Source organism: Leiobunum rupestre, chromosome 3, assembly GCF_980474605.1.
Source record: "Leiobunum rupestre chromosome 3, qqLeiRupe1.1.hap1, whole genome shotgun sequence".
In the NCBI taxonomy this organism is placed as follows: Eukaryota; Metazoa; Arthropoda; class Arachnida; order Opiliones; family Sclerosomatidae; genus Leiobunum; species Leiobunum rupestre.
The window spans coordinates 67,433,467-67,459,133 of record NC_143386.1 but is presented as its reverse complement, the minus strand read 5'-3'; the positions used below and the strand labels follow the sequence as shown (position 1 = coordinate 67,459,133).

Genomic DNA, 25,667 nt, shown 5'->3' with positions numbered 1-25,667 from the left:
AAAACAATAAAGGGAAAATTACGCTAGGCTTCCGTTTTGTTATGGAAACCAAAAAAAAATGCTTCTGACAACTTAAAAGAAAAGCTCAACGTAAAATAACATGGGAAAATAACAATGTTTAATTATCTGACCGAGTAAAAAAATCCTATTTATTTTGAAAGAAATCTTGTTTCGTTTTGCAAATAAGCGCATATTAATGTATCTCTTTGTGTGATAAATTCGATATTATCATTGTTATTAAAAATTATGTCAAATTCATATTAAACGAGTAAATTTGAATACATTTGGGCAAATTAAAATAATATTGAGTAACTTCTTATATTATTGAATTAACTTAAATATTTTTTACTTGAATTCGTATTAAATTGGGAAATTTCGAATACATTTAGGTAAATTCTTGTATCTTGGCTAAATATAAAAAATATTTTGTATATTTGATTAATATTGAATAAATTCAAATAATACTTGGTCGATTCAAATATTCTAGTTAACATTTAAACAGTTTTGAGTAAATTCCAATAGTATTGTGTCAATTGATATAAAGATAAGTAAATAAAACGTTGATTATATTTATATTTTTATTAGATTCCAATTATATTGGGTTATTTGAATTTTTATTTGTATATTCGAATAATATTGTGTGAATTCCAATAATATTAAAACAATTCAAATATTGTTTTTTTTTATATTTTGATTAAAATCCCATAAAATTGTGTTAATCGATATAATGATAGAAAGCGTCTCCGATAAGACGTCATTTTCTAAAACTATAAACGTTCTTCAAACTACTGCCAAGGTTGAAATGTTTAGGATCACACAATTTCGGGCCATTACAAAAAGTTGAAGACCTAAAAAGCAATTAAACGTTCTAAATTACCGCCTCACGAACAATGTGAACTAATTTTATCCTTAAACGTAACGATTCGGCTCGATTTGTGAGTTTTCTAATGCCCTTCTTTTGTTTCTGAAATTATCCTCGCTTGATAGAGTAAACAATTTAAACTACAAAATATCATTAAGTTTTGAAAGACGTACAATTATATGCCGTATTCATTTAAGTAAAATATAGACACTCGGTGCAGTTCCTTTTAGAGCTGTTCACACGTTGGTCAAAATATAACGCTAGTTAGGTATTTGTTGGTATTTCGTTTAAAAAAGCAACCGGTTAATACTATTTTTTTTTTCTATATAATAAATAATGCCGTTCGTGAATAACGAATTTTCATAGAGTTGAACAATGGTCTATAAATTAACCATACTCGTCGTGGAAAACAGATCTTTTATCGAAATGCTAAAAACACCATACAGGGAAGCACAGTTGGTATTGCTTTAATCAATAATATAGTGATAAAAAGTCACTTACGCATAAGTTTTTATTAACAATTGATAGCATCGGCCTCAAACTAAATTTATATTTCCATACAAAATTATTAACCGGTTGCTTTTTTAAACGAAATACCAACAAATACCTAACTAGCGTAATATTTTGACCAACGTGTGAACAGCTCTAAAAGGAACTGCACCGAGTGTCTTTATTTTACTTAAATGAATACGGCATATAATTGTACGTCTTTCAAAACTTAATGATATTTTGTAGTTTAAATTGTTTACTCTATCAAGCGAGGATAATTTCAGAAACAAAAGAAGGGCATTAGAAAACTCACAAATCGAGCCGAATCGTTACGTTTAAGGATAAAATTAGTTCACATTGTTCGTGAGGCGGTAATTTAGAACGTTTAATTGCTTTTTAGGTCTTCAACTTTTTGTAATGGCCCGAAATTGTGTGATCCTAAACATTTCAACCTTGGCAGTAGTTTGAAGAACGTTTATAGTTTTAGAAAATGACGTCTTATCGGAGACGCTTTCTATCATTATATCGATTAACACAATTTTATGGGATTTTAATCAAAATATAAAAAAAAACAATATTTGAATTGTTTTAATATTATTGGAATTCACACAATATTATTCGAATATACAAATAAAAATTCAAATAACCCAATATAATTGGAATCTAATAAAAATATAAATATAATCAACGTTTTATTTACTTATCTTTATATCAATTGACACAATACTATTGGAATTTACTCAAAACTGTTTAAATGTTAACTAGAATATTTGAATCGACCAAGTATTATTTGAATTTATTCAATATTAATCAAATATACAAAATATTTTTTATATTTAGCCAAGATACAAGAATTTACCTAAATGTATTCGAAATTTCCCAATTTAATACGAATTCAAGTAAAAAATATTTAAGTTAATTCAATAATATAAGAAGTTACTCAATATTATTTTAATTTGCCCAAATGTATTCAAATTTACTCGTTTAATATGAATTTGACATAATTTTTAATAACAATGATAATATCGAATTTATCACACAAAGAGATACATTAATATGCGCTTATTTGCAAAACGAAACAAGATTTCTTTCAAAATAAATAGGATTTTTTTACTCGGTCAGATAATTAAACATTGTTATTTTCCCATGTTATTTTACGTTGAGCTTTTCTTTTAAGTTGTCAGAAGCATTTTTTTTGGTTTCCATAACAAAACGGAAGCCTAGCGTAATTTTCCCTTTATTGTTTTCGTGTTACATTTCGGACTTTATTCCCCAACTTTGAACAAAATTAGTGAGAACCACCTCGGGTTGTCTCGTTGTATGTGAAAAAATATTCTTTACCAAAATATTAATAAACTGGGACCAAAAGCAATAGATTTTTTAATAAAACCAGTAAAACCTGGAAGATTTAGAAAATAGTCTATATTCCAAACATTATTTGAAATAAACAAAGTTGTGTTAGTGTTAAAGTAGTTGTAATAACTAAAAAATGATTTCACGTGGAATAAAATTTAATAATCACATTTGCAACAACATAACCTATAATATCAAATTGATAGTTTTATATTGATAATTGCATATTCCATTAAAAACTCACTCTATGAAAATGTTTCTTAATGCGATATTTTATTATAATTTTCATTAAAAAACACTAAAAATAATTATATCATCTTTCAAAGATTTCAACTCTATGTAATATATAATATGTCAAATCTGTTTATATTTTTAAATTAAATAAAATATTTAAACTTTGACCATTTATCTAAGGGTGTTTTACCTAGGACACCATTTTTAATAAAATTTAAAGCATTAATAACTTATCGTTGTAAAGTGTATGTCAAATCAATCTCTCGGAATAAATAAATTAAAGTTCTTGTAATCATTGTAGTAATTATAACAGTAGCCAACAATCAAGACGACGGTCAATAAATCCTATTTAAGCGTATAGGAGTGAAATGTTAACGCTGAATAACGGACCATAAAAATAATACATTAATAATCGCCTAATACCAAGGTGGACAGAATCGGCCACCCACTAACCTCACAGTATTACCATAGGCTTGATTGGCTCCATTTCCTTCACTCTTACTCTCAGGTAAAAACGACAATAAGTCAATTACGTTTCCTTAATAGTACAGCCCTTGGCTAGAATGCGCTTTGTTTTCTCCGGGGTAAATGTTACTTAGTCTTTCCTTGTTACGTTTAAAATATTTTACGAATTAAAGTATTTAAAGTTTGAAATAACCCTAATCATCTCGATAACGATTAATTCTTATACGTATTATTCAAACGGTTAATTCATAATCCATCTAAACATGATTTAGTAGAAATTATACTAATATTTTCGTATAAGTGTTAATTTTCTTGTCCTATAATAATCAGACAATTAGTATTTTAAAGCAGATCAAATAAATAAACAGGTACTGTATACGAAAAATGTGTTACAATGCAAAAATTAGTAGCCCGAAACCACAAGAATTTTTTTAAATGTTTGCGTAATATTAGAAACGTTTGCCCCGAAGATAGATACAATATTTTATTTTTTTGCTTAAAATGTAGATGTTTCATTTCTTAATATTTTATATATTTTTTTAAATTTCGTGACGAAGATTTTGCGGTTTGATAAAATCTCATTACGAGATTAGCGGAGGTAAAATATTATTTAAAGGTTTTATTGCATTATTTTGGATATTTTTTCTTTATAATAAATATCATGAAAAACTAAATTAATTGAAATTTAAAAAATGGAGTCGATACATGTAAGCGATCATACAAATTACCAAGAGAACAATTTAACTATCCGAAACACCTTTATTTTGTAGGATTTATAATAACTTTTAAATCAATCGATTTTATGACTCTCTTTACTGTCTGATAAGCTTAGCATTCTGTGAGGTTGATATGTAAATTTTTGGAAATCATGGTTTACTAACAAATTTTGGGTTTTAGTTTTTAACACTTAATCTAGTTTACAACTAACGAGTGTTGCTTATTTGAATAAAATTGATAACATAACTTTTTTCCAAATTTTGTTTTTAAACAAAAATTCAAAATGAATAATACAGTTATAAGATAATTTTCAACTCGGAAGCTGAAATTAAATATACTTGTAAAATTGTTATTATTTTTTCGGAAAAATTGTCTTACATCCTTCTAGGTATTACACTTTAAAATAAAAAAAACTCTGATATTCAAATTTAAAAAAATACTTAATTAATGCACTAAGTTACGTTTAAAAGAACCTTTTGTAAACACGAATTTATCCATTTGTTAAACATAAATTCCACATTAGATGATGTATGTATGATGGGTAAGACTTGTGAGAAAGATTAATTCTTATGGAACTTTATTCTGCTTTTAATACTTTAAAATACATTTCAAATATGAAAATATAAATAGAAAAATACTACTAAAATCCCTTTTTAAATTTGATAAAATAAATTTCCGATATGTTAATAGGTAGAATAATAATATAAAAATTCCTTCTTCTTCTACATAACACAACTCCGATACGCAAATATAGACAGAAAATACTAAAAAAAACTCTTTACTCTACGTTCGATTCTTTAAAACACATTTCCGATACACATATATAGATAAAGAAATACCAAAAAAGGTAGAAAAATACTTCACATTAACCATTATGAATTTAATCTTACAACATCCTTCCCGTAGAGTAAAACATATTTGTTCAGAGTCAACTTGTTTCCTCGTTATCTTTATCTCATGTGTTTTAAATAGCGTATGGAATAAGTTAAGAATGTATTGAAATGGTTTATGTTAAAACGTCGTAGAACAAAGTGTAAAACATATGTTCAGTGTCGGCTTGATTAATAAGGAGAATAACATTGACGTTTCTGGTGTAGTCACGTAGGAAGAAAAATACTGCAACAATCTCTATACTCTACATTCAATACGTTAAAATATATTTCCGAAATGCCAATATAGGTAGAAAAATACTACATAGGCTTACGGTATTTCAAGTAATTTAACATCCACGATTTTCCTATTACAAATATTATTTCTTAAAGAATTTTTGTAAGATTAGTCGAAAATGATATGTCAATTGTAACAAGCTTATAAATTTAGGAATAAACTTATATATTAAAGATAGTGTTGTAAATAGGAAAATTAAAATTAAAAAAATGTTTAATATGTAAATATAGTTATAAAAATAAGACAAAAACCACTTATCTATATTTTAAATACGGTAAAATTAAATTTTTACACACAAATATAGTCAGAAAGATACTATAAAAACTCTTTAATCAACTTTAATACGATAAATTAACTTTCCAATGTGTAAATAAAGGTCGGAAAATGCTCTACGTTCATCACGTTAGAATATATTTCAATGCGCAAATATAGGTGGAACAATATTACAAAAACACCTAAATTTGGCGTTTAATACGTTAAAATACTTTTCCAATACGCAAATACATAGAAAATATTACAAAAATGTCTTAACTCTACTTTAAATCGGTTAAAATATATTTCAGATATCCAAATACATAGAAAAATACTAGAAAAACATCTAAACTCTACTTTTAATGCAACAAAATACAATTCCGATATTCAAATATTTAAAAATACTTAATTAATGTACTAAGTTACGTTTAAAAGAACCTTTTGTAAACACGCTTTCTAGTTTTCTGCTCTCTTCCAACTATCTTGCAATATTTTCAATCCAATTATATCTGTTTTTATATCCTTAACTGCAAATGTTTTAAACAAAAATAATACAAATACAAATTTGTTATACTAAAAAAATATCCGTACGCGTGAAGACAATATGGAATAAAGTCAAATATTTCATGTTATAAATGCAATAAAAACATTAATCGGGTAAAATATGAATCCATAATTAAACCTAGCGGTGAAATTATGTAAAGATTTTATTAAATACAACACGGTTCAAACAAATATTTTATCCAATGGTTGACAAATTGAGGTGTTTTTAGAAAACTTGCTTTTCAAAGCAATAAACAGTAAATAAACATAAATAAATAAATAATAAATAAAATAAGACGTATGTATGTACCATGGCAATTACCTTTTATTTCTTATACTTTTAACTCGAAAAAATAGAAGTGTTATCTGTGTGATAGATAATATCTGGTGATTCAAGCCCTATTAATAAATTTTGGGTTTTACTGTAGTGTAGTCTAAGCCTTTAAAAAGTTTAATCCTGAGTTCTACAGTACCACATTTCCGAAAAGAACACTAATATGATATCGGTTCTTTATTGTTAAGTTGTGTAATTTAAGAATTGAAATTATAAACACGAAAGAGTAATTTTATATTAATATTGAAAACATGTGTGAAATATTAATTGAATACGTTTTGCTAGAAGAGGAAGAACTTTTGAGCCACCTGTCAGAGGTGTACTACGAAGAAACCAACCTACTCTTCAATCAACTAAAGTCTCCAGATTCTTTATAAGATTTAATTTACTTTTTATCAATTTTAATTTAATATTTTTATCTCTACCAGTATTTTTTTAATTTTATTTGACGAAATTCAATCTGCAAACATGAAAAACTGAATATTTAAATTTTAAAACAGACAGATCAAATCAGAAACGCATTGTGAATTAAACACAATTAATAATGACACGTTAATTAAGGTTTAAAATTAAAAAAATAGATTTAAATATCCTCTTTTTTAAGGAACATGCTTCTGCAATTAATATTTCTATTTTGAATTCCACAGTTAATGTAAAATTAAGAAAACAATTAAATTTAAAAACATTTTTATATTCAAAACCAAATCCATTCCATTATTAGCAATGATGCTGTTGTTCAAATGTGTAGGGAAATTCAGCATAAAAACCGCCCTTTTAACAACGTAAACACATTACAACAGCATAATATCAAATAATTTGTTAGTTAATATTTATCATTATATTTATTTAATTATACTATTTAACAATTACACGTTTTAGCCCGAATTTCAAACCTGATCCCTAATTTCGTAGTAAATAAATATCTTCTACGGATTAAGGTAAATATAAATATATTTAATTGTATCCTTATAATATTTATAATTTTTTTAATGTTCTATTTTTACAACCTTTAATTTTTTTCATATTACTAATTATCTCTTAATTAAATAGGCTAGTTTGTACATATTTTGAGATTGTCTTATTTTTAAAATGCTTATTAATTTTATAATTTAATTTGCAATTGTTTAAAAAATAATTTTATTGGTGTAAATTTTTTTATCTTATTTATTGCAATATCCTGGTAGCCAATACATTTAGTCTTTTGCGAAAGAAGTATTATTATTATTACTATTATTATTAATAGTTGTTAAGTAATATAAACAATTATCTTCAAAAAGTAAATTGTCAATAAGCTTTGTTTTTAAAAACATTCATTTTTATTTACAATTTTTTTTTCAAATTAGAGGATTTATAAATTGATATTTTATTAATATCTAGCATTTGTTTGTAAAAACCAGTTTTTTCTTCTCACTGGCTCTGTTGAATGTTTCCTTGTGAAACGTGATCTGCGTTTATAATTTTATCGTTTGTTAGAAAATTGTTGAAAAATCCAAACTAGTTTTAGAAGGCTGTAATTGTAGTTGATAACATTTACACGTAAAAATAATTAAGGGGTGGTTATCAAATTACAAGGTTAATGCAATTGAACCAGTTATATCCTAGAGGTAGTTTTTTATTTATGAATTTAAAGATATAGCTCGCAATCCGGCCGAATTTCATATACCGTGTCTTGTACGATCGATAGCTTTGCGTGTTTCTGGTAACGCTGTTCAGCAGAAAAATAAACTTATAAATCAAAGTAAGTAATGTTTAATTTTGAAAATAATTCAAATTAATAAACTTAATATTGTTTTAATATAGTCACCAATAATCAGCCGTTCGTTTACTGTGTATAGTCAGAGAAAATTCTATTTACAATGTTGCTATTTTTAATTTAAAAAGTTAATTATTTTTTATTTATTTTCAATAAATGGTTCTTGGAATTCTTATTGATTATGTATATTCCAACTTTAGAATATATTATTTTACTATTAAAAATTAACCAGCTATCCATTTGGGTAAAATTATAGCCTTTCGAGTTGCAAAAGTTAGTGCTCGGCAGTAGATTAATCCATGAATAAAATAAGCTCGGCTATATTTCAATATTTATTTAAATAACCAATAGTTTAATAAAGATTGCAAAATGTTTAAATAATTGAAAGTGAATAAGCCTATTATTTAAATAAAAACAAACAATTACTTAAATAAATACCGCTTTTATTCATTGTAATTTGCTGTGTTTTTAAAATATGTATTGATTGTTTATTATGTCGTTATTGTATTATTTATTTATCTCCAAAAGTAAATAAAGTTTCATTTCAACAGGGGTAAAAGTTATTGGGTGGATATTGAACAATCAGGCCTATTTGTTGTGTTTTAAAATATGTATTTTATTTCGACAGGGTAAGTTAAATTGTATTTTATTTCGACCGGGGTTATACATAAGGGGTTATATCTCGGGCGGATATTGACCAGCCCCATTGTAATTTGTTTTAAAATGTGTATACATAGTTTGCACCGAAGGGAGGGGCCTATGGTCTCCAAGGAAACTGGGAGGGTGATCAAAAATTCAAACCATTTCGCGCGTAGCTACTAAATAGGTAGCCATTTTGTTGGTAATCTCGTCAAAGAGACAAAACAAATTTTAAATGGGTCCTAAACAAAGTCAGATAAGATTCTAAGGCCGGGTTATTTAAATAAAATATCAAATTACGACAGAAATATCTACGAAAAGAAGTTGATAAAGCTTATCAAAGTTAGGCCTTTGCGGTCATCCTTTTTACAATTACCTTCGCTATCGAATAAACAATTTTCGCTCTCCCTTGGTAATTGAACTATTCGAACAATTTTTAACCAGGCAGATAACCATTTTTAACGTGAAACTAATTTCTTAATCATTTGAAAATAATTAAAATCCGCAAACAGACGATTGAAACTGTTAACCCTCCCGTTTTACTAAGAAATCTACACCAGCAAAATGGCGGCATAGTTCATTCTAGCTCAAATTAAATATTTATTCTTGGTTCTTATATCTATACTTGGAACTGCGTCATTGATGACGTAGGGATGCAAACTATGTATTGATTGTTTATTTATTTATTTCCAAAAAGTAAATAAAGTTTAATTTTCAACAGGGGTAAGTAGGATATCACGTGATTGGGTGTGGCCAAAAGTTGCCAAGGGTATAAAGCGAAGGTCGCGAATTCGTTTCCCCATCTCGCAATTAACTAATTAGCATTTTAAACGGCGAAAAAACAAGTAGGATATCACGTGATTGGCTGTGGCCAAAAGTTGCCAAGGGTATAAAGCGAAGGTCGCGAATTCGTTTCCCCATCTCGCAAATAACTAATTAGCATTTTAAACGGCGAAAAAACGAAAAAAACCAAAAAATGACACCAAAAGTAAATTAACGTAAGTATTTGGTGGGGTCACACATTACCGCCGATATCTCAGGTCGACCTTGTCCGATCGTGACCAAACTTGTTGATTTGATAGACCGAGGCTTAGTGGTTGTTGACAGATGTCAGGCCTCGAGGTCAAAGATTATTTTCAAGGTGAAATTTGAAAACAAAAATATTTTCGATTTTTCCAAGGACTTTTTGTTTTTGGGGGTGGGGGGGGTTGTTTTGTCGGCCATCTTGGTGGCCATCTTGGAAATAAAAGTGCTAAGTTTTAGTTACTCTCTACTCGGGTGTCTGCTAGCACTAAACTCACTTCTCTCTCACAACTCATTATGTAAAGTTTAACCGTTTTAACTTATATTAATATTAAACAAACGTTTTGATTACAATTACCAAAGGAGTCTTTATTTATCAAATGCCACAAAACGTACATTTGGCATCTCTGCTGGGGATGGCGTTGAGTTAAGGACAAACGTTTGTTTAAGCAAGGCCTAACCACGGGTGTGCATTTCGAATTTAACTCAGAAATCAAGATGACTGAGGGAGGCGCTACTTTGGTAGGCCAATTCGCTAAACTAGATTCGTTCAAGAATTATAAGGACTGGAAGTTTAAAATGCAAATGGCCTTGAGAGATAAGGGGTTATGGCACATAGTGGAAGGAACAGAGACGGCCCCTGACGAAAATATTGCATCAGACGAAGTTCAACAGAGGTATATTTGAGAGCGTCCAAAGCGCATGCAATGCTTGCTCTAGCTATTAGCGATGATTTACGAAGTATCATAGAAGGGGCAGCGGATGCTACGGAAATTTGGGCCATTCTGAAGGAAACTTTCGAACCTAAATCACGGGCAAGGATTGCCATGCTGCAGAAACAGTTCTATGGAGTCTCCTATCAAGAGGGGGAGAGCATGTCAGGTTTCGTTGGCCGAGTCTATGCCATCAAGAGGGAACTTGAAAACGCAGGGAGAGCTGTGAGTGATGATGATGTTTCATACTTACTTATAGGATCGCTACCAGAGTCCTACGATGCCCTTTCATATCAAATATACCAATCAGCTGATGCCGATTTCAAACCGGAAAAAATAAAGAAATTGCTGATTACTGAACAGGGCAGACAAATGCAAAAAGAGCAAGAGATCGCAAATAAAATCGACGCATTTATTGTTCAGGGAAAGACGGTTACCGCTACAAACGACAAGAAAGCCCCATCCAATGATAAGGCACAAGACAATAAACCTAAGCCTTTCCATGGCGGTTGCTATGTATGTGGACGTAAAGGCCACCGTGCCGCAGATTGTACTCAAAAGAATATCGATAAGATGAAGAAGAAACCGAAGGGCACATTAAAGGGCGCTTTTTACGCATCAGCGATGATTACCACATCTACCTCAGATGTGTGGGTACTCGATTGTGCAGCCACGCACCATTTTTGCAACCGGAGGGACTGGTTTTACACGTTCACGAGCCTCTCATCGGAAGCAACAGTTGGAGAAGGCACATCAAAGGTTGCAGGTCGTGGGGACATATGGCTACAAATGGCAGGTGAGCCGAAGAATACTTTCTTATTACGGAATGTCGTATATGCGCCCAGGATGGGAAGGAATTTAATTTCCATCCGTATGATGGACAAAGCTGGGTATTCCTGAACATTTAAAAAGTCAGTGTTTCAAACCTTTTTCCCCCAAGGACAGTTCGCTTTTGAGGCAGATTTATCGAAGGATAATTTTTATATTGTCGATGCGACTGTGCTAGCTGAACCGCCTGATAATGAGGGCGTTGATTCATGTGCAATGATGGTGGAGGATGTTCATCCGTTAAAGGATGTTGAGCTCTGGCATAGACGTATGGGGCATTTAAATGAGGCGGATCTAAAGTATATGGCGAATCATGGTATGTTGAGAGGTCTTGACACATTAAAAGGACATTTGGATATATGTATAGCATGTAAGAAATCTAAGAGCACGAGACAGACTCATACGACTAGTGGACTTATCAGAAGCAGGAATATTCTGGAGTTAATACACTCGGATGTGTGGGGACCAGCCCCCGATGTTTCGCTAGGGGGAGCCAAATATTTCATTTCATTTATCGATGATAAAAGTCGTTTTATTACAGTGTATACCATGACCCGCAAATCTGAAGCCATTGAGTGTTTCAAGCGTTATAAGGCTAGGATGGAACGGCAAACAGGCCTAAAAATAAAAGCCGTTAGAACTGATAATGGGTTGGAATACTGTACGAAGCAATTTGGATCTATATGTCAAGATGAAGGTATTGTTCATGAAAGAACAAATGTTTATTCGCCACCAATGAATGGGGTCGCAGAAAGAGCCAACAGAACCTTGTTGAATGGTATTCGAGCTATGATGGAGGAATCCAAACTACCTATATCATAATGGGCTGAGCTACTAAATACTGCCGCACATTTGCGAAACTTATCACGTCATTCGTTACTGGACAAAGTACCACTAGAATACATCATAGGGCGGATACCTAGCGCAGCGTATTTGAGAAGAGTGGGTTGTCTGGTTTTTGCTCATGTACCTCCACAACGTCGAAAACATAAGTTGGAAAAGAGAGCAAAGTTGGGGGTTCTAGTTGGCTATGCACAGGGTACACGTGGCTACAGGGTCTGGTATCCCCAGGACCGAGACGTAATACAAACGAAGCATGTGACGTTTGCCGAAAATAAGAATGGTGTTGATCATTGTAACATTGCTCATGCGGATTTAACATTCACGCAATGGCCAGATACAGAAGATGATGATGACCTGCCACAAATAGAATATACAGTACCAGCACCAAAGAAAGCAAGTCATGAAGAAGTGACAGAGGCTGGTAACCAGCCGGCAGCTATTGAAGCCATGGATAGACTTGAAAAGAAACCCAGAGACGTTACAGGTGTCTTACCGGCACATTGGAGAAGGGAGGTAAGAATCAGACAATCCGGGGAATCGAAGGGGATGGCCGACATTTATTATTATGATCCAGATGGTACTATTTGGCGCTCAAAGAAGAGTTTACAGGACCACATTGTCAAAAATAATTTGCCCATTGATCCAGACATTTTTGATTTCTCTAGAAAGAATTTAGCGGCAATGTTAGTTGACAATGACGATGAAGAGGTCTTTCAAGCCTACTGTGCCGAGGTTAAAATACCGAAAAGTTATCATGAAGCAATAAATTCTCCACAATCTAAGGAATGGCAAGCCGCCATGAAGGATGAAATGGACACCTTAGAAAGCCGGAAAGTCATTGAATTACTGCCCAAACCACCAAAGAAGAAAGTGGTTGGATGTAGATGGGTATACGCTGTAAAACGAAACCACGTAGGAGAGATTATACGCTATCGAGCTAGGTTGGTGGCGCAAGGGTTTAACCAGATAGCTGGTGAAGACTATGACCAGAGCTGTTCTTGGCGATTTTTGTCATTACTTTCGGTTGGATCCATAGACATTGGGATATCAAAAACGCGTATCTCTATGGAGAGTTACACGACGAAGTATACATGAAGTTAATACCAGGGTATGAAAGCGAGGACCCAAATCATTTCTGTCTGCGATTACATAAAGCTTTATACGGCTTGCCTCAAAGTGGTAGGGCATGGCATAAAGAACTGGACCGGACTTTTCGAACATTGGGATTTAGTAAATTATTATGCACAAACTGTATTTACTTCATACCAAGGAAAGCTATCATACTCGTCTATGTAGACGACCTCGTTGTTTTGGCGAAAAATGAAGAAACTATTAGAGAGGTATATGACTTACTTACCAAGAAGTATGATGTAAAACAGCTTGGCCCCATAAAGAAATTGTTAGGTGTTGCCTTTCAGTTTCGTGATGATACCCTGAAGATATGTCAATCAGACTACATAACACAAGTCAGCGAGCGATTCCAAATACAACCATCAGAACCGGTGTCATTGCCACTGCCATCTGGAACAACCCTAAGTCAAACGGATTGTCCAGCAAGTGAGGAAGACAAAGAGAGAATGAAAGCGATACCTTATCGAGAACTGGTAGGATGTCTTTTATTCATTGCGCAGAAGGCTCGTCCAGATATAATGTACACTGTCATTGCGTTGTCCCAGTACAACAGTAATCCGGGCTATGTGCATTGGTGTCGGCTACGGCAGTTAGCTTGTTATGTTATTTCAACCAAGGACTACGGACTGACTTATACGCGTGCTCACAGTAATGAAATAATTTTTTATAGTGATAGCGACTGGGGTGCTAATCGAGATTCAAGAAGATCTATTTCCGGTTACGTGGGGTATTTCGGTTTATGTCCTATATTATGGAGATCCGTCAACCAAAAGTCGGTAGCTCTGTCCACTATGGAAGCCGAGTACGTAGCGCTGTCTGAAGCTATCAAAGAACTGTCATGGCTTATGCCTATTATCGAAGAACTGAAAACTTTTGATTTAAACATTACTACCACCCCTCGGCTTTTGTGTGATAACCAAGCAGCAATATTTTTTACGAATAATTGTGTTGAGAATCAAAAGTCCAAACACATTGATATTAAATATCACTTTGTTCGGGAGAAATTTGAAGATAATTTATTCACCTTAGAATATGTAAGGTCAAATAATAATGTAGCGGATATTTTGACTAAATGTTTAGCGAAAACTAATTTTTATAATTGTGTTAACAAGTTAACGTTAGGGTAAACAGTACTTTTGTTAACAACCATGGTAATTGCCAAAGAGTTGGAGTTTGTTGGAATATAGAACTTTGCCAATTAGGGTCTTATTTGTGGCCCTTATCTAATATGTAACTGCATCCGGCAGCCCTGTTATTGTTTTTTATGCGGGTGTCTGCTAGCACTAAACTCGCTTCTCTCTCACAACTCATTATGTAAAGTTTAACCGTTTTAACTTATATTAATATTAAACAAACGTTTTGATTACAATTACCAAAGGAGTCTTTATTTATCAAATGCCACAAAACTTAAAAAGTCGAACGCTAGCGGGAAAAACACGACACCTGGATGACTGCAAGCCAAACACCTAACAGAAAAACCGAACTAGATAAAATCCAACTTATCATTTAAACCGGAGAGAAGCTCAGTAATCAAATTGCAGGGCTTGCCACCACCCGCCTACGCAGTGTAACCCGCGACCTGAATTAATGGCTTCAAAAGTCGCTGATTGTTATTAAAAAAATATTATTATTATTAAAAATTAGACGATTTTCTTCAGGACGCCGCTGCTTGGCGGGAAATTTAGTTGCACGCAAGACGCGGATTGGTAGTCGTGCAGCTGAAAGACCAATTGATAATGAAATCAAGCCTAGGACCACGGACTGTAAGGTCAGACGACACAAACGCGCAAGTGTGGCACCGAGGACGTTATCGTTCTTTCGTACCCTCGTAAGAGTCTTGGCCCGGCAATGACTAAGAGAGAACGCTGGTTATTATCACGACGGTAGCAAAATCTTGGAGGTTCAGTAAAATCATTGCACTTGTCGGGGTTCAGTTTTAGAAGGCGGTAATGTTTCCGAATGACAGTCTCAATCCGACACATTTGAGGATAGTACGTTAAAACTACAGTTGGCCTCTCACTGGTTGACTTCTTGGGGTTGATGGCCTCATTCCGGGAGACAGTTGTCACCCTGTTAAGGACCTACTACAAGACATTATCAGAGAAACCCTTTACCGAGAAAGAGTCCCGCATCTTGGCAGCCATTTTATTAAAGTCGTCATCTGAAGAGCAAATTCTACGTAAACGGAAAAACTGGGTAAAAGGAATAGCATTAGTGGTGCGCCGAGGATGGGAAGAAGTCAGCAGAAGGTAAGAACGTTAATCAGTCGGCTCGCGATACAACATGGTTGAAACGCCATCACCAGAAACCGAAATGATTAAATCCCAAAAAAGACAATCGTAGTTTCAGAGGTATCAGTAGTGAATTCCAAAGCAGGATTAATGGCACAATAGGCAGTGAAGAAGGTGTCAAGATCATGGAGACTACAAGAGGCAAACTGGGTGACGTCATCGATGAAACGACCATTTAACTCCGGAACGGGACCCAACCAACAAATTAATTGGCAAAACTGACCTATCTTAGTTCTCATAGCAACCCCGCTAACCTGTCTGTAGAACTTGCCATGAAAATAGAAAGCGTTCAGTGTCAACACCAGCTCCGAGAGACGAACTAGGGTTTCGGGGGAGCGTATTTGTCGGTTCTCTGGTCAAAAAAATGCTGAAGGGCTCGAAGGCCATCGGCGTGGGGAATCACCGTGTATAAAGATTTGATGTCTATTGAAATAAGCCACCTGTGAAAGAGAAACAAGAGAAACGGCGGAGAGCATCTCGAGTATCTTTAATGTAGCTCGGAAGAGAAGTCACAAAAGGCTGCATTTCTCCGTTTAGAACACTCGAAATGTACTCCGGTGGTTTTTTACTCTAAGACAAAACGCCATGGGAGGAAGATTTGTTGCCACTCGTTTTTATCTTCTGCCTAAAATCTACACGCCTAATATTCCTTCATTGTAAATGCCTGCTCCTGTCCTACAGAGTACATTTCAAGTTTTCTGGACGGAGAACATCTCAACGACATTAGAAAGTCTGCAGCTAAGAACTATATCACCGATCATTTTAACAACACGCATGCCATCAATCCGCGTTTTGCGTGCAACATATTTTCCCACCAAGCAGCAGCGTACTGAAGAAATTCGAATAATTTTTAATTTGGGTACGGAGTTTCCCTCAGGTTTAAATGATAATTTGGTTTTTAGGTAGTTCATTTTTCCTGTTAGGTGTTTCGCGTGCGGCCATCCCAGTTTCAACTTCTTCCCATTAGCGTTCAACATTGTTACGTTTTCGTCTCTTTCAATCGGCAGTGGTTTTTTGGTCCCTGGTTTTACGAGAAGTCAATTGTTAAAGGGATTTTGGATTATCAAAGGCTCTTCTCAGTTTCATATGGGCGTGTAACCCATCTTATTCCTGAAATTCGTTTAGATAGATACTTTCTACTTTATTTTTGAGCATTGTATTTGACTTAATTTACAATGGAAAGGTTTAAAAAGAGAGTTTTGTAAAGGGCAACCCGGTCATTCTGTTAAATTGATCATTTTTTCGAGATGATAATAATAATGAGCTAGGTTGATACCCAAGGCACCACCCTAGTCCCAAGTTATCACCCGATTTTTATTGCCTTTTTGATTTGATTTGTGGAGTTAAATTGCGTAGGAGGGTGGTGGCAAGCCCTTCACGAAACTCCAGCGATGTGAATACATGGCTGGAGTTTACATGTATCACATGTGATACATGTGATTTTACGCTTTTGTTATGAAAATTGACCAAAATCATAGAAATATATTGAAAAAAGTAACAAGAGTTACCAACCTGTTGTTTGAACGATGAGATTTCAGAATAGTGTACCACTCACTATCCACTAGTTCAGAACGTTGTAAAATCCACTCTTTCGATATCTTTGGGCGTTAAGGAATTTTTACCGTTACAAATCTATTGAATTTTATCTTAAAACACAATATGCGATAGCGAAGTTAAAACCATAAAGGTCAGTTTGGTAACTCATTTAACCAAAACTTGCTCGGTTATGAATCAGAAAACCAGTCTTAAATTCGTAATTAAACCATCATTATAGTAAGCACACTTTATCGGGTGTATCTTTTAATCTGGTTCAAATAAGACCGAAAAGTCGAATAACTTCAGGCTGTTAACAACGAAATTCAATTTTTTCCCGTTATATTGAAACAAATGACGCTCAACTTTATGCCACTAAGTCTTTGTTGAATTTAAAATTGCCCTGTACCTTTCGAAAGAAAGCTATATTACATGTTTATGTTTATTTGTTTAAGAATAAAAAACAAAATATATCTAATAAAAATAGTAACATAATACTCAGGTAAAGAATCGATTACCTAGAGCTTGTTGCAGTAACGTACAGCAGTATGAACGTTGTTCCCGTTTTCCACGCACATAAACTGTACTGAATTAATATCTATTGATTTTTTTAGACAGGCTTATGGGTAATTATAATTGTTGGCGCTTACGTACGGATACACGCGCTTTATTTACCAAAACAGCTATAAAAGCAGGAGGAAATTGTGGTTATACACGCACGAAACTTGTTGACATTCGTAATTATTTCTATACGTTCATTGCAACGTCTGGCAACGCTGCATTCAAGGCGATTTTAGAGTCATTTCATTGACGATTGCGAAAAATGTTCATAGGAAATCAGAGTTTCGGTCACTAGCTGAATACGATCCTGTATAAGTATTTAAATAAAAGCGTTGACCAAGGTCGTCAAAAAATCATTTTAATTTACATGAAACTTATAAACACAAAAGTTAAAGTTTTAATTTTTTTTAATAGCAAAAACGTTTCCCTCCGTCTCTTTTTCTTGTTTAAAAAAGCATTTGCAATCTTAAAATAACAATCTTTCATGGACCATTGTAGCCGATACGAAGTTGCGCGCAGAGATATGGGCCTCACTATGTTTTGAGAGTTTCACGCCGCCGACTTTAGGTCTATAAGATATGTTATATAGGTTTTAATATTTAAAGCCGGGTGTTATGGTTAACGATCGCTCATTATGTGGTTGTAGGATGAATAGGTGTAATGTTTCCATAAAAATGATTAACTTTTAACTTCTTATTAACATGCATAAAGTTTGGTTATAAAAATTATGTTTTTGGTTATAAGAAATATCCACATATTGTACGAAACGTAGAAGTAGTTTAAAGCTTCTTTGATCATTTGTCACCATCTTGAAGGACACATGTTTTCCTTTTTAAAGAAACATTTTTATTTTTTTTTTAAAAACCAAGCTATTGATTAAGTGGCAATGGTCCTTACTACGCTTTGAGCTATAAAAACTAATATTTTGGCTCACGTCCGCCATCTTGAACTCAACATTGCCAAGACAGCCACCGTTAGCGAGCCTTGAACTAGTGTAATTTGACGAGAGTTAATAGAAAAAATTAAATAATCTTACAACAATTAAATAAAACGTATTTTTAAACAAGGTCTGAAAACGTTTGCCATAGTTACATATCATACTAACAACTCATTTAAAGAAAGTCACATTATATGGAGGGTAAAACATTAATTTAATAGCTTCCCTACGTCATATAACAAACATCTTTAACGTCATCTTTGCAGCGAAAAACAGTAGTTTCACAATGAACCGAATATCACTGGTAGAGCCACTAACTTTAAGATCAAAATGTATGATCCCCTTCCCAAGGCGGATAATCCGTTTGACCGAGATATTCGATAAATTAAATTTTTCCCAGTTATTCATGCCAATGTGCTCGATCCTTTGAGCCGCGTAGTATTCACAGCTACAAGGAACATAAGTGGAGGTTTCTTTATCAGTCAACCAGGCATTACAGCTTCTCTGTACCAATGATAAAATCATCGTCTTTATAACCGACACAGAAACACCCAGTCTCTTTTCGGACGTAAGAATTCAAATTAATAGTATTTAGTATTATTGTGTGCCATTATTTTCATTTATTTTGTGGCACTGGAAATATCAGAAATAGTCTTAACAGAAATGTATCCACGAGGTGATCTTGGCATCGCCTATAGCCTTGTGATAGACAGTCAAGGTAAGCTTGGTGGGTTAACGAAGTGGTTAGCATTCTCACTTCGCAGCAAGAGGAGCCGGGTTTGATCACTGCTTCTGACACTGAGTAAGAACTCAAAACAAATCCTTCTGCGTTGAGTTCACTATAGCAAACTCAAGGAGTAGTGAGAAAACAATAGTTCTATCCCTACTGATTAAAGGGGGTTGCCCAGAGTTGCACAGTTTCCCATTTCCAATGTATCTGTCTGATGCGTGTAGGTCTGGGATGAAAAAACGTAGAATTGGCAACTGCGTAAGTGCGGTCTTCAGTGTTTTGTTGTGCTGAGCCCCAGATGAAAAAGGCATTTGGGCGCTTTTAGAAAATTCATTTTCGAAGCGGTGGTAGTAGGAACATAGACCCAGGAATTATTGTTAGTCCTTGCGATTGTTTGGCGATGGGAAATCCTTGGGAGCTTTGGTTTACGAAGGGTCTGGTGAAACGTCTGTATTTTTAAATGATGTGCCAGAGGAACTGAAAGGAGTTGTAAGAGAATGAAAAAATTTCTGCCTTCAGTGAGAAGCCAGCTTCATCGATACGGCCCAGGACTTTACGGTGGTGGGAGATGTGAACGTCGAAGTTTTCGGAATGTACCACGATGTCATCTTAGTAGACTAAGCAAGTATTCTACTTTAGCCCGGCAAGGACTACATCCAGAGTGCGATGGAAGGTGGTGACGGCATTGGCGAGAAACATCGGCATAAAAATCAATTTAAAGAGGCCATCTGGAATGCAAATGGCTGTTTTTATCTGTCAGCTTCGTCCAGTGGGAGTTGCCAATAGCCCTTGGTGAGGTCCATCGGGGTGAAGTACTTCGCGTCATGGAGGCGGTCACCCACTTCTTTATTTCTATTATTTTCGAAGTTAAAAAGGTTGTTAGAGTGAACCCTGATTTCGTTAAAGTAACAGTTGCTTAAAAGCCGTATCGTTACCACCTCCCAATTACTAACTGGTGAGACATTTAATTTGTAACTCGTAAGGCAATAAACGTCGCTTGCTGACTGACCAAAAGCTTTGGGTACTAGCCTCGCCGATAAAATTCGATTAACTTATCTTTCAGTTTTCGATAACCAGCTCTGCAACATTTAAAAGCAGGCTTTCCCAAACCACACTTGATGGCAATAATTTATTTATTTTAGATTAGAGTATTTTAACTCGAACCCAACATTCGACATTACCGTATTTACTGTGCCAACAAAACACTTCAAGTATTCTGTTTACGATTCCTAATGGACCTCCACCTCCAAATGGTGAAACCTGTCACACAATTTATCACACCTTGTCAATGTAACAGTGTGGATTCTGGAAATTGATAATCTTGTTTAACTCCGTGATAATTCTATAACGAGGATAACTTTGTATTACTAATTCGATACCAATAGGACTGTCACTTGAGCTTGATATCTCAGCCGATATTGATTTGGAAACATTACCACAAGGTGCAAGATATCGATTACTTATTCAAATACTCTCAACTCTTTAGACGTTTACTGTACCCGCATAGCAAGTCTCACAATGTAGTGCAAAACCGCTTATTTCTCATTAGCGTTTAGCCATCCTAAAACCTTTAATATCTTGGTCGACAAAACAGTTAAAACTATTTTGAATAACGAAACTCTATATACCCAGCTCAGCTCTAGCTTCAAACAAAACTAAATCTATATTCTCGTTTTCCTCTCTGTAGTGGACGAAAGAGATGGAGCTGAAGCAGGAAGAAGATAACCGTTAACGTCATTCTCTTAACCAACAATAGAAAATCAGTACAGTTTGTGAACGAACAAATTTAAAAAACCACCCAACTTGATCATACAAACATAATTCATGTACTTTCCACACATGTTCTACAGCCTATTAGGAGTTATTTTAGAAGGGACTCCAATTGAAATTTCCTTAGGTATGAAAATGGTCGCCATTTGTAAATGGCAGCTAATGTTACTTATTATCGCCACAATATTTGTTTGAATCAAGACTAATTTCGTTGCAAAATGATTATTTAATACTCTCTTTATGGTAATTCGTTTTCATTTTAGCCTTTTAAAACATGGTGTGTTTAATTACTAGGAATTAGTTCTCTCTTTATTGTCCATCTCTATTTAAAATAATATAACTCTATGTGGTTTCTCACGTCGGTTTAGAGATATATCCAAAACTAATGTTTCTTTTAATTATTTATATTAGTGGTATATTTATTGCACGCGCATACAATAATTAAGAAGTATTGATCAAGAAAAGAACACGTATGCTTGGTGCCTTCTTTGAACATCATAAGAGTTGGCTTTCCAAAGATAGTAAATATTATTTTATAATTTTCTTTTACAAAATTATTATTCTTGTGTAGCTATAACACAGCAACTAAAATTTTTAGATATGCTAATTGCGTATGTTTAATTAAACGGCTTATGTGTTTTAAATTGTGTTGAGTAACCCAAGTAACGAATGAAATTTTATTGAAATGGGTATATATTCATTGCATCATTGTAAATTTGGGGGCTCAAGAGGTTTGGGGGTGCATTTTTTCGAGGACTATAAAGTGAGTAAGTTTTATAGTTGGCGCCAAAAGTAGGTAAAGACTGGTTTAAATTTGATGTAGTTGAGTCTTTAAACACGAGTAGTTTATTTAAATGCGTTACGAGTTTTACGCTACTTCATTTTAACTTACTCATCGAAGAATTAGTTCATAACGCAGGGTACACGCCTGAGACTTTTTAGATTATCTAGTCGTTTTCCAGATTTACTCTACTTTACTTTAAGTTTTACCGCTTAGAATTAGCTCATAAAGCAGGATAGACGATGGACACGTTTTTACTCTATGTTACATTTCTATGTTGGAGAGCTTCATAAGGAGACGGGTTGTTTAAATTTAAAAGTAACATATAATGTGATACCATGGATGTATTAATGAACTGCGTTCCTGGATATATCACTCGTACCTTCAGTAGAGCAATTTCTCTAGCTTGGGATTTCGGTTGTAAGCCGGGGGGGGGGGGGGGGGGTTCGGTTTTACCCCAGAAACTTGGCGGAAGTGAGGCACTTTACGAGATGGTGCCACCATAGAATTTTCAAATTTACAATCGTCTACTGGTTTTTTTCTTCCGCCATATTAGTCGTGTTCCGTGTATTTGTAGAGAGATAAAATAAATATAATTTAATTGCTGGAATTCAGACACATTTAAATTAAATCTTAAACAATCAACTGTTGTTCATCATGGTGAGAAATAAGAACTGTGTATATCCAACGTGTAAAAGTGATTCCAGGCAATCTGACAAACCTCATATGTTTGGGGTTTCCTTTATACCATTTCCAAAGCCAATTACCAAACCAGTGATGTGTTTTCAATGGTTAAAATGGCTTAAGGAAGTTAGGAAAGAGTTCACTAAAAATAAGATAACCAAAAGCACATATTCGTGCACAAAACACTTTGTCGGAGCGAAGGGCCCAACTAAGGAATATCCGAACCCTGTTCATTCAGGAGTAAGTAACAACATGTTTATAATTTCGTTTTGGTATTCACTGATGATATAAATCTACATAATTTTTTTGTAGAGCTTAGTATCTGTTTTGAAACCTAGTTTCTCTAGCACTCCTAAAACTCTTCCTCAGTTACCGATGTCAGTGACTAATGAATACATCGGAGGAACAAAGTTATCTAATTTTAACTCAAGGGTACGCCAAATTTTATAGTTGAATTTCACTTTGGACTACTAATGTTTATTTCTATATCCATATTTGCAGATTGATCTAGAAACAAACCAATCCAATGAACTATTTGACGTTGAGTTTAAAGACGACAACGAGTCAATGGATTGGGGAGATAAAAGCTCAATTAATATTGGAGACGAACAATTTTTGTCACAGATAAACGCTGAAACTGCCATGGAAGATAATTTACAGGCCGTTGCCCTGAATGAAACTGATAATTTGCAGGCCATTGCCCTAAATGAAACTGATAATTCGCATATGATTTCGCAACCTGAATCCGGTCACCGAGATGAACCGAGTCACCAAGATGAACCCGGTCACCGAGATGAACCTGAAGACCAAATTTTGAAAAATAATCCTGAAATCAATTATGAAAACCACTTTTATAGAGAATTTTTGGCCTCCACTGAATGGTTTAAATTGGTTAATGATAATTGGCTGTCCAATTTATCTAATGTAAACAATGCCACAGTACAATTTCTGAAGGTAGAGAAAGAAACTAACCAGCCTTTAATATCAATAACTATTAATGAGGATTTCAATGTAGAGGGAAAAGTTTTGGAAAATAATTTAGCAAACCATAACCTTGTTGAGTTACCAAAAACTATATCCACTCTAAATTGTTTGACTGGATTATTAACAACCATTAACCAATTGAAGGTCTGTCTGGGTATTAAAGAGCCAAGATTAATGGACCTCTTAAAGGCTAGATCTCGGGGAATTTACAGCAACAACGTTATCAGAGATGATAACTGCATTTTACTTTCAAACAATAAGACATGTTTGCTCTGCACCAGACTGAAAAGTTACGCTTTAAAAACCATAGCTGAAAGCAAGAAGAAAAGCCAGAGGAAATACAAGAGTCTTTCCAAAGAAGAGCTTATAATTTTACTGAAGAAATCAAAAGCTGGTGAAAGAAAAGCAAGAAGACAAGTGAAGCAGGAACAGAAGAAAGCGAAGAAGCATATAGCTGTTGCAGGTCAGCCGTTAGATGCAGTAGAAGATAATGCTTCAATAGAAACGATTTTACAGCATACAATACCCAAAGATCAATCATTTGTTGCCTTGTTTTTAAGGGAACAGCTGAAAGCTGTCAAACAAAAAGATCATGGTCGAAGGTGGCATCCATATGTTATTCAATGGTGTCTTTATCAGTTTCATAAAGCCCCAAATGCCTACAAAAGCTTAGCCGATTCCAAAATATTGCAGTTGCCTTCTTATAGCACTCTATTTAGACATTCTAACCATAATGGGAAGCTGCCTGGATTTTCAGATGCTGTTTTTTACCAGCTGAAAGAAGATATAAAACCATGGGACATAATTGGGTATAGCCAACTGAACAATGCAAGAGACCAGATTAACGGCCTTCAAACCGAAAACTTTGATGATAAAACAGTGGCAAGCCATGTTTTAATGTTGATGTTGAGAGGCACGACAACTCCTGAAAAATATCCGTTTGCGCACTTTGCAACCAATGGGCTGACCGCTGATGATCTAAATTCCATCATATGGGAAGCGGTGGAAAAACTTGAAGCAATCGGAGTTAAAGTGTTAGGTGTGATTGGAGATGGGGCAGCCACAAACAGAAAGTTATTTTCAATGAATACGAAATTGGATTCCCCACACTGCGGAATCAATCCATTCAGCGAGGACGAAGAAAGACCATTCTTCTTCGTGTTTGATCCTCCCCATCTATTAAAAACAACAAGAAATTGTTTGTAGTCCAGCGAAGAAACATGCAAAGTACGTTTGATGCATAAAAATGGTCAGGATATTACTTGGAAGCCAATTAAATTATTTAAAGAGAAAGATCTCAGCCTGGCAATCTTAGGAAAGCCCACAAATTAACTGGAGATCATATATATCTCAATTCGTACAGTAAGATGAAGGTTCGATATGCAGCGCAAGTGCTCAGTAAAACTGTTTCCAATGCCATTAAGGAAGACTTTGGTGCAGAGTACTCGGAAACTGTTCAGTTTATCAATATTTTTGACAACTGGTTTGATATATTCAATACCACAAATTTCAACGAAGCTTTCCATAAAAGAAAGCCAAATAAGCGGCCTTTCAAAACAGTCAATGACCAACGACTAGAAGTAAATATTTAATTTATAGTGCTACTAGCATAAAATAGTGTCTGATTCCTTTCACTGTTTTTAGTGGTTAGAAAAAGATTTTCTGGGGTACCTGGATGATTGGGAAAAAGACACAAAAAATAGACCTGGTGAATTCAAAGCTGATCAAAGTAAAAAAAATGATCCTTTCCCAAGAAACGCTGTCAGGCTTGAGACAAACTAGTAAGAAAAAAACATTTTATGTGTATTTTAAATAAAATAACTCACTTTTTTCGAATTTAGCAAAAGCAATGATTGCAATTATTCAGTTCCTCCTGGGAAAAGGTGCGATGTTTGTTTTGACTGGCAACTTCAATCAGGACCCACTAGAATTGGAATTTTCGAAGCATCGAGGAGCCAATGGAAGGAATGACAATCCAACAATTGAAAATGTGGGGAATAACCGGGAAGCTTTACTTACATTTGAGAAGTTACAAAATCCCTACACATAA

The 25,667-nt window shown here is 34.1% G+C and overlaps 1 protein-coding gene across 1 annotated transcript in view; it reads left to right on the top strand.

Moving 5' to 3' along the window:
* LOC149954432 (uncharacterized) overlaps positions 1 to 25,667 on the top strand; it is a 123,231-nt gene extending 97,564 nt beyond the window's left edge. The window contains exon 3 of the mRNA XM_090169897.1: positions 25,459 to 25,667. Coding sequence (XP_090026023.1) covers positions 25,459 to 25,667 — 209 coding nt within the window. The remainder of the gene's footprint in view (positions 1 to 25,458) is intronic.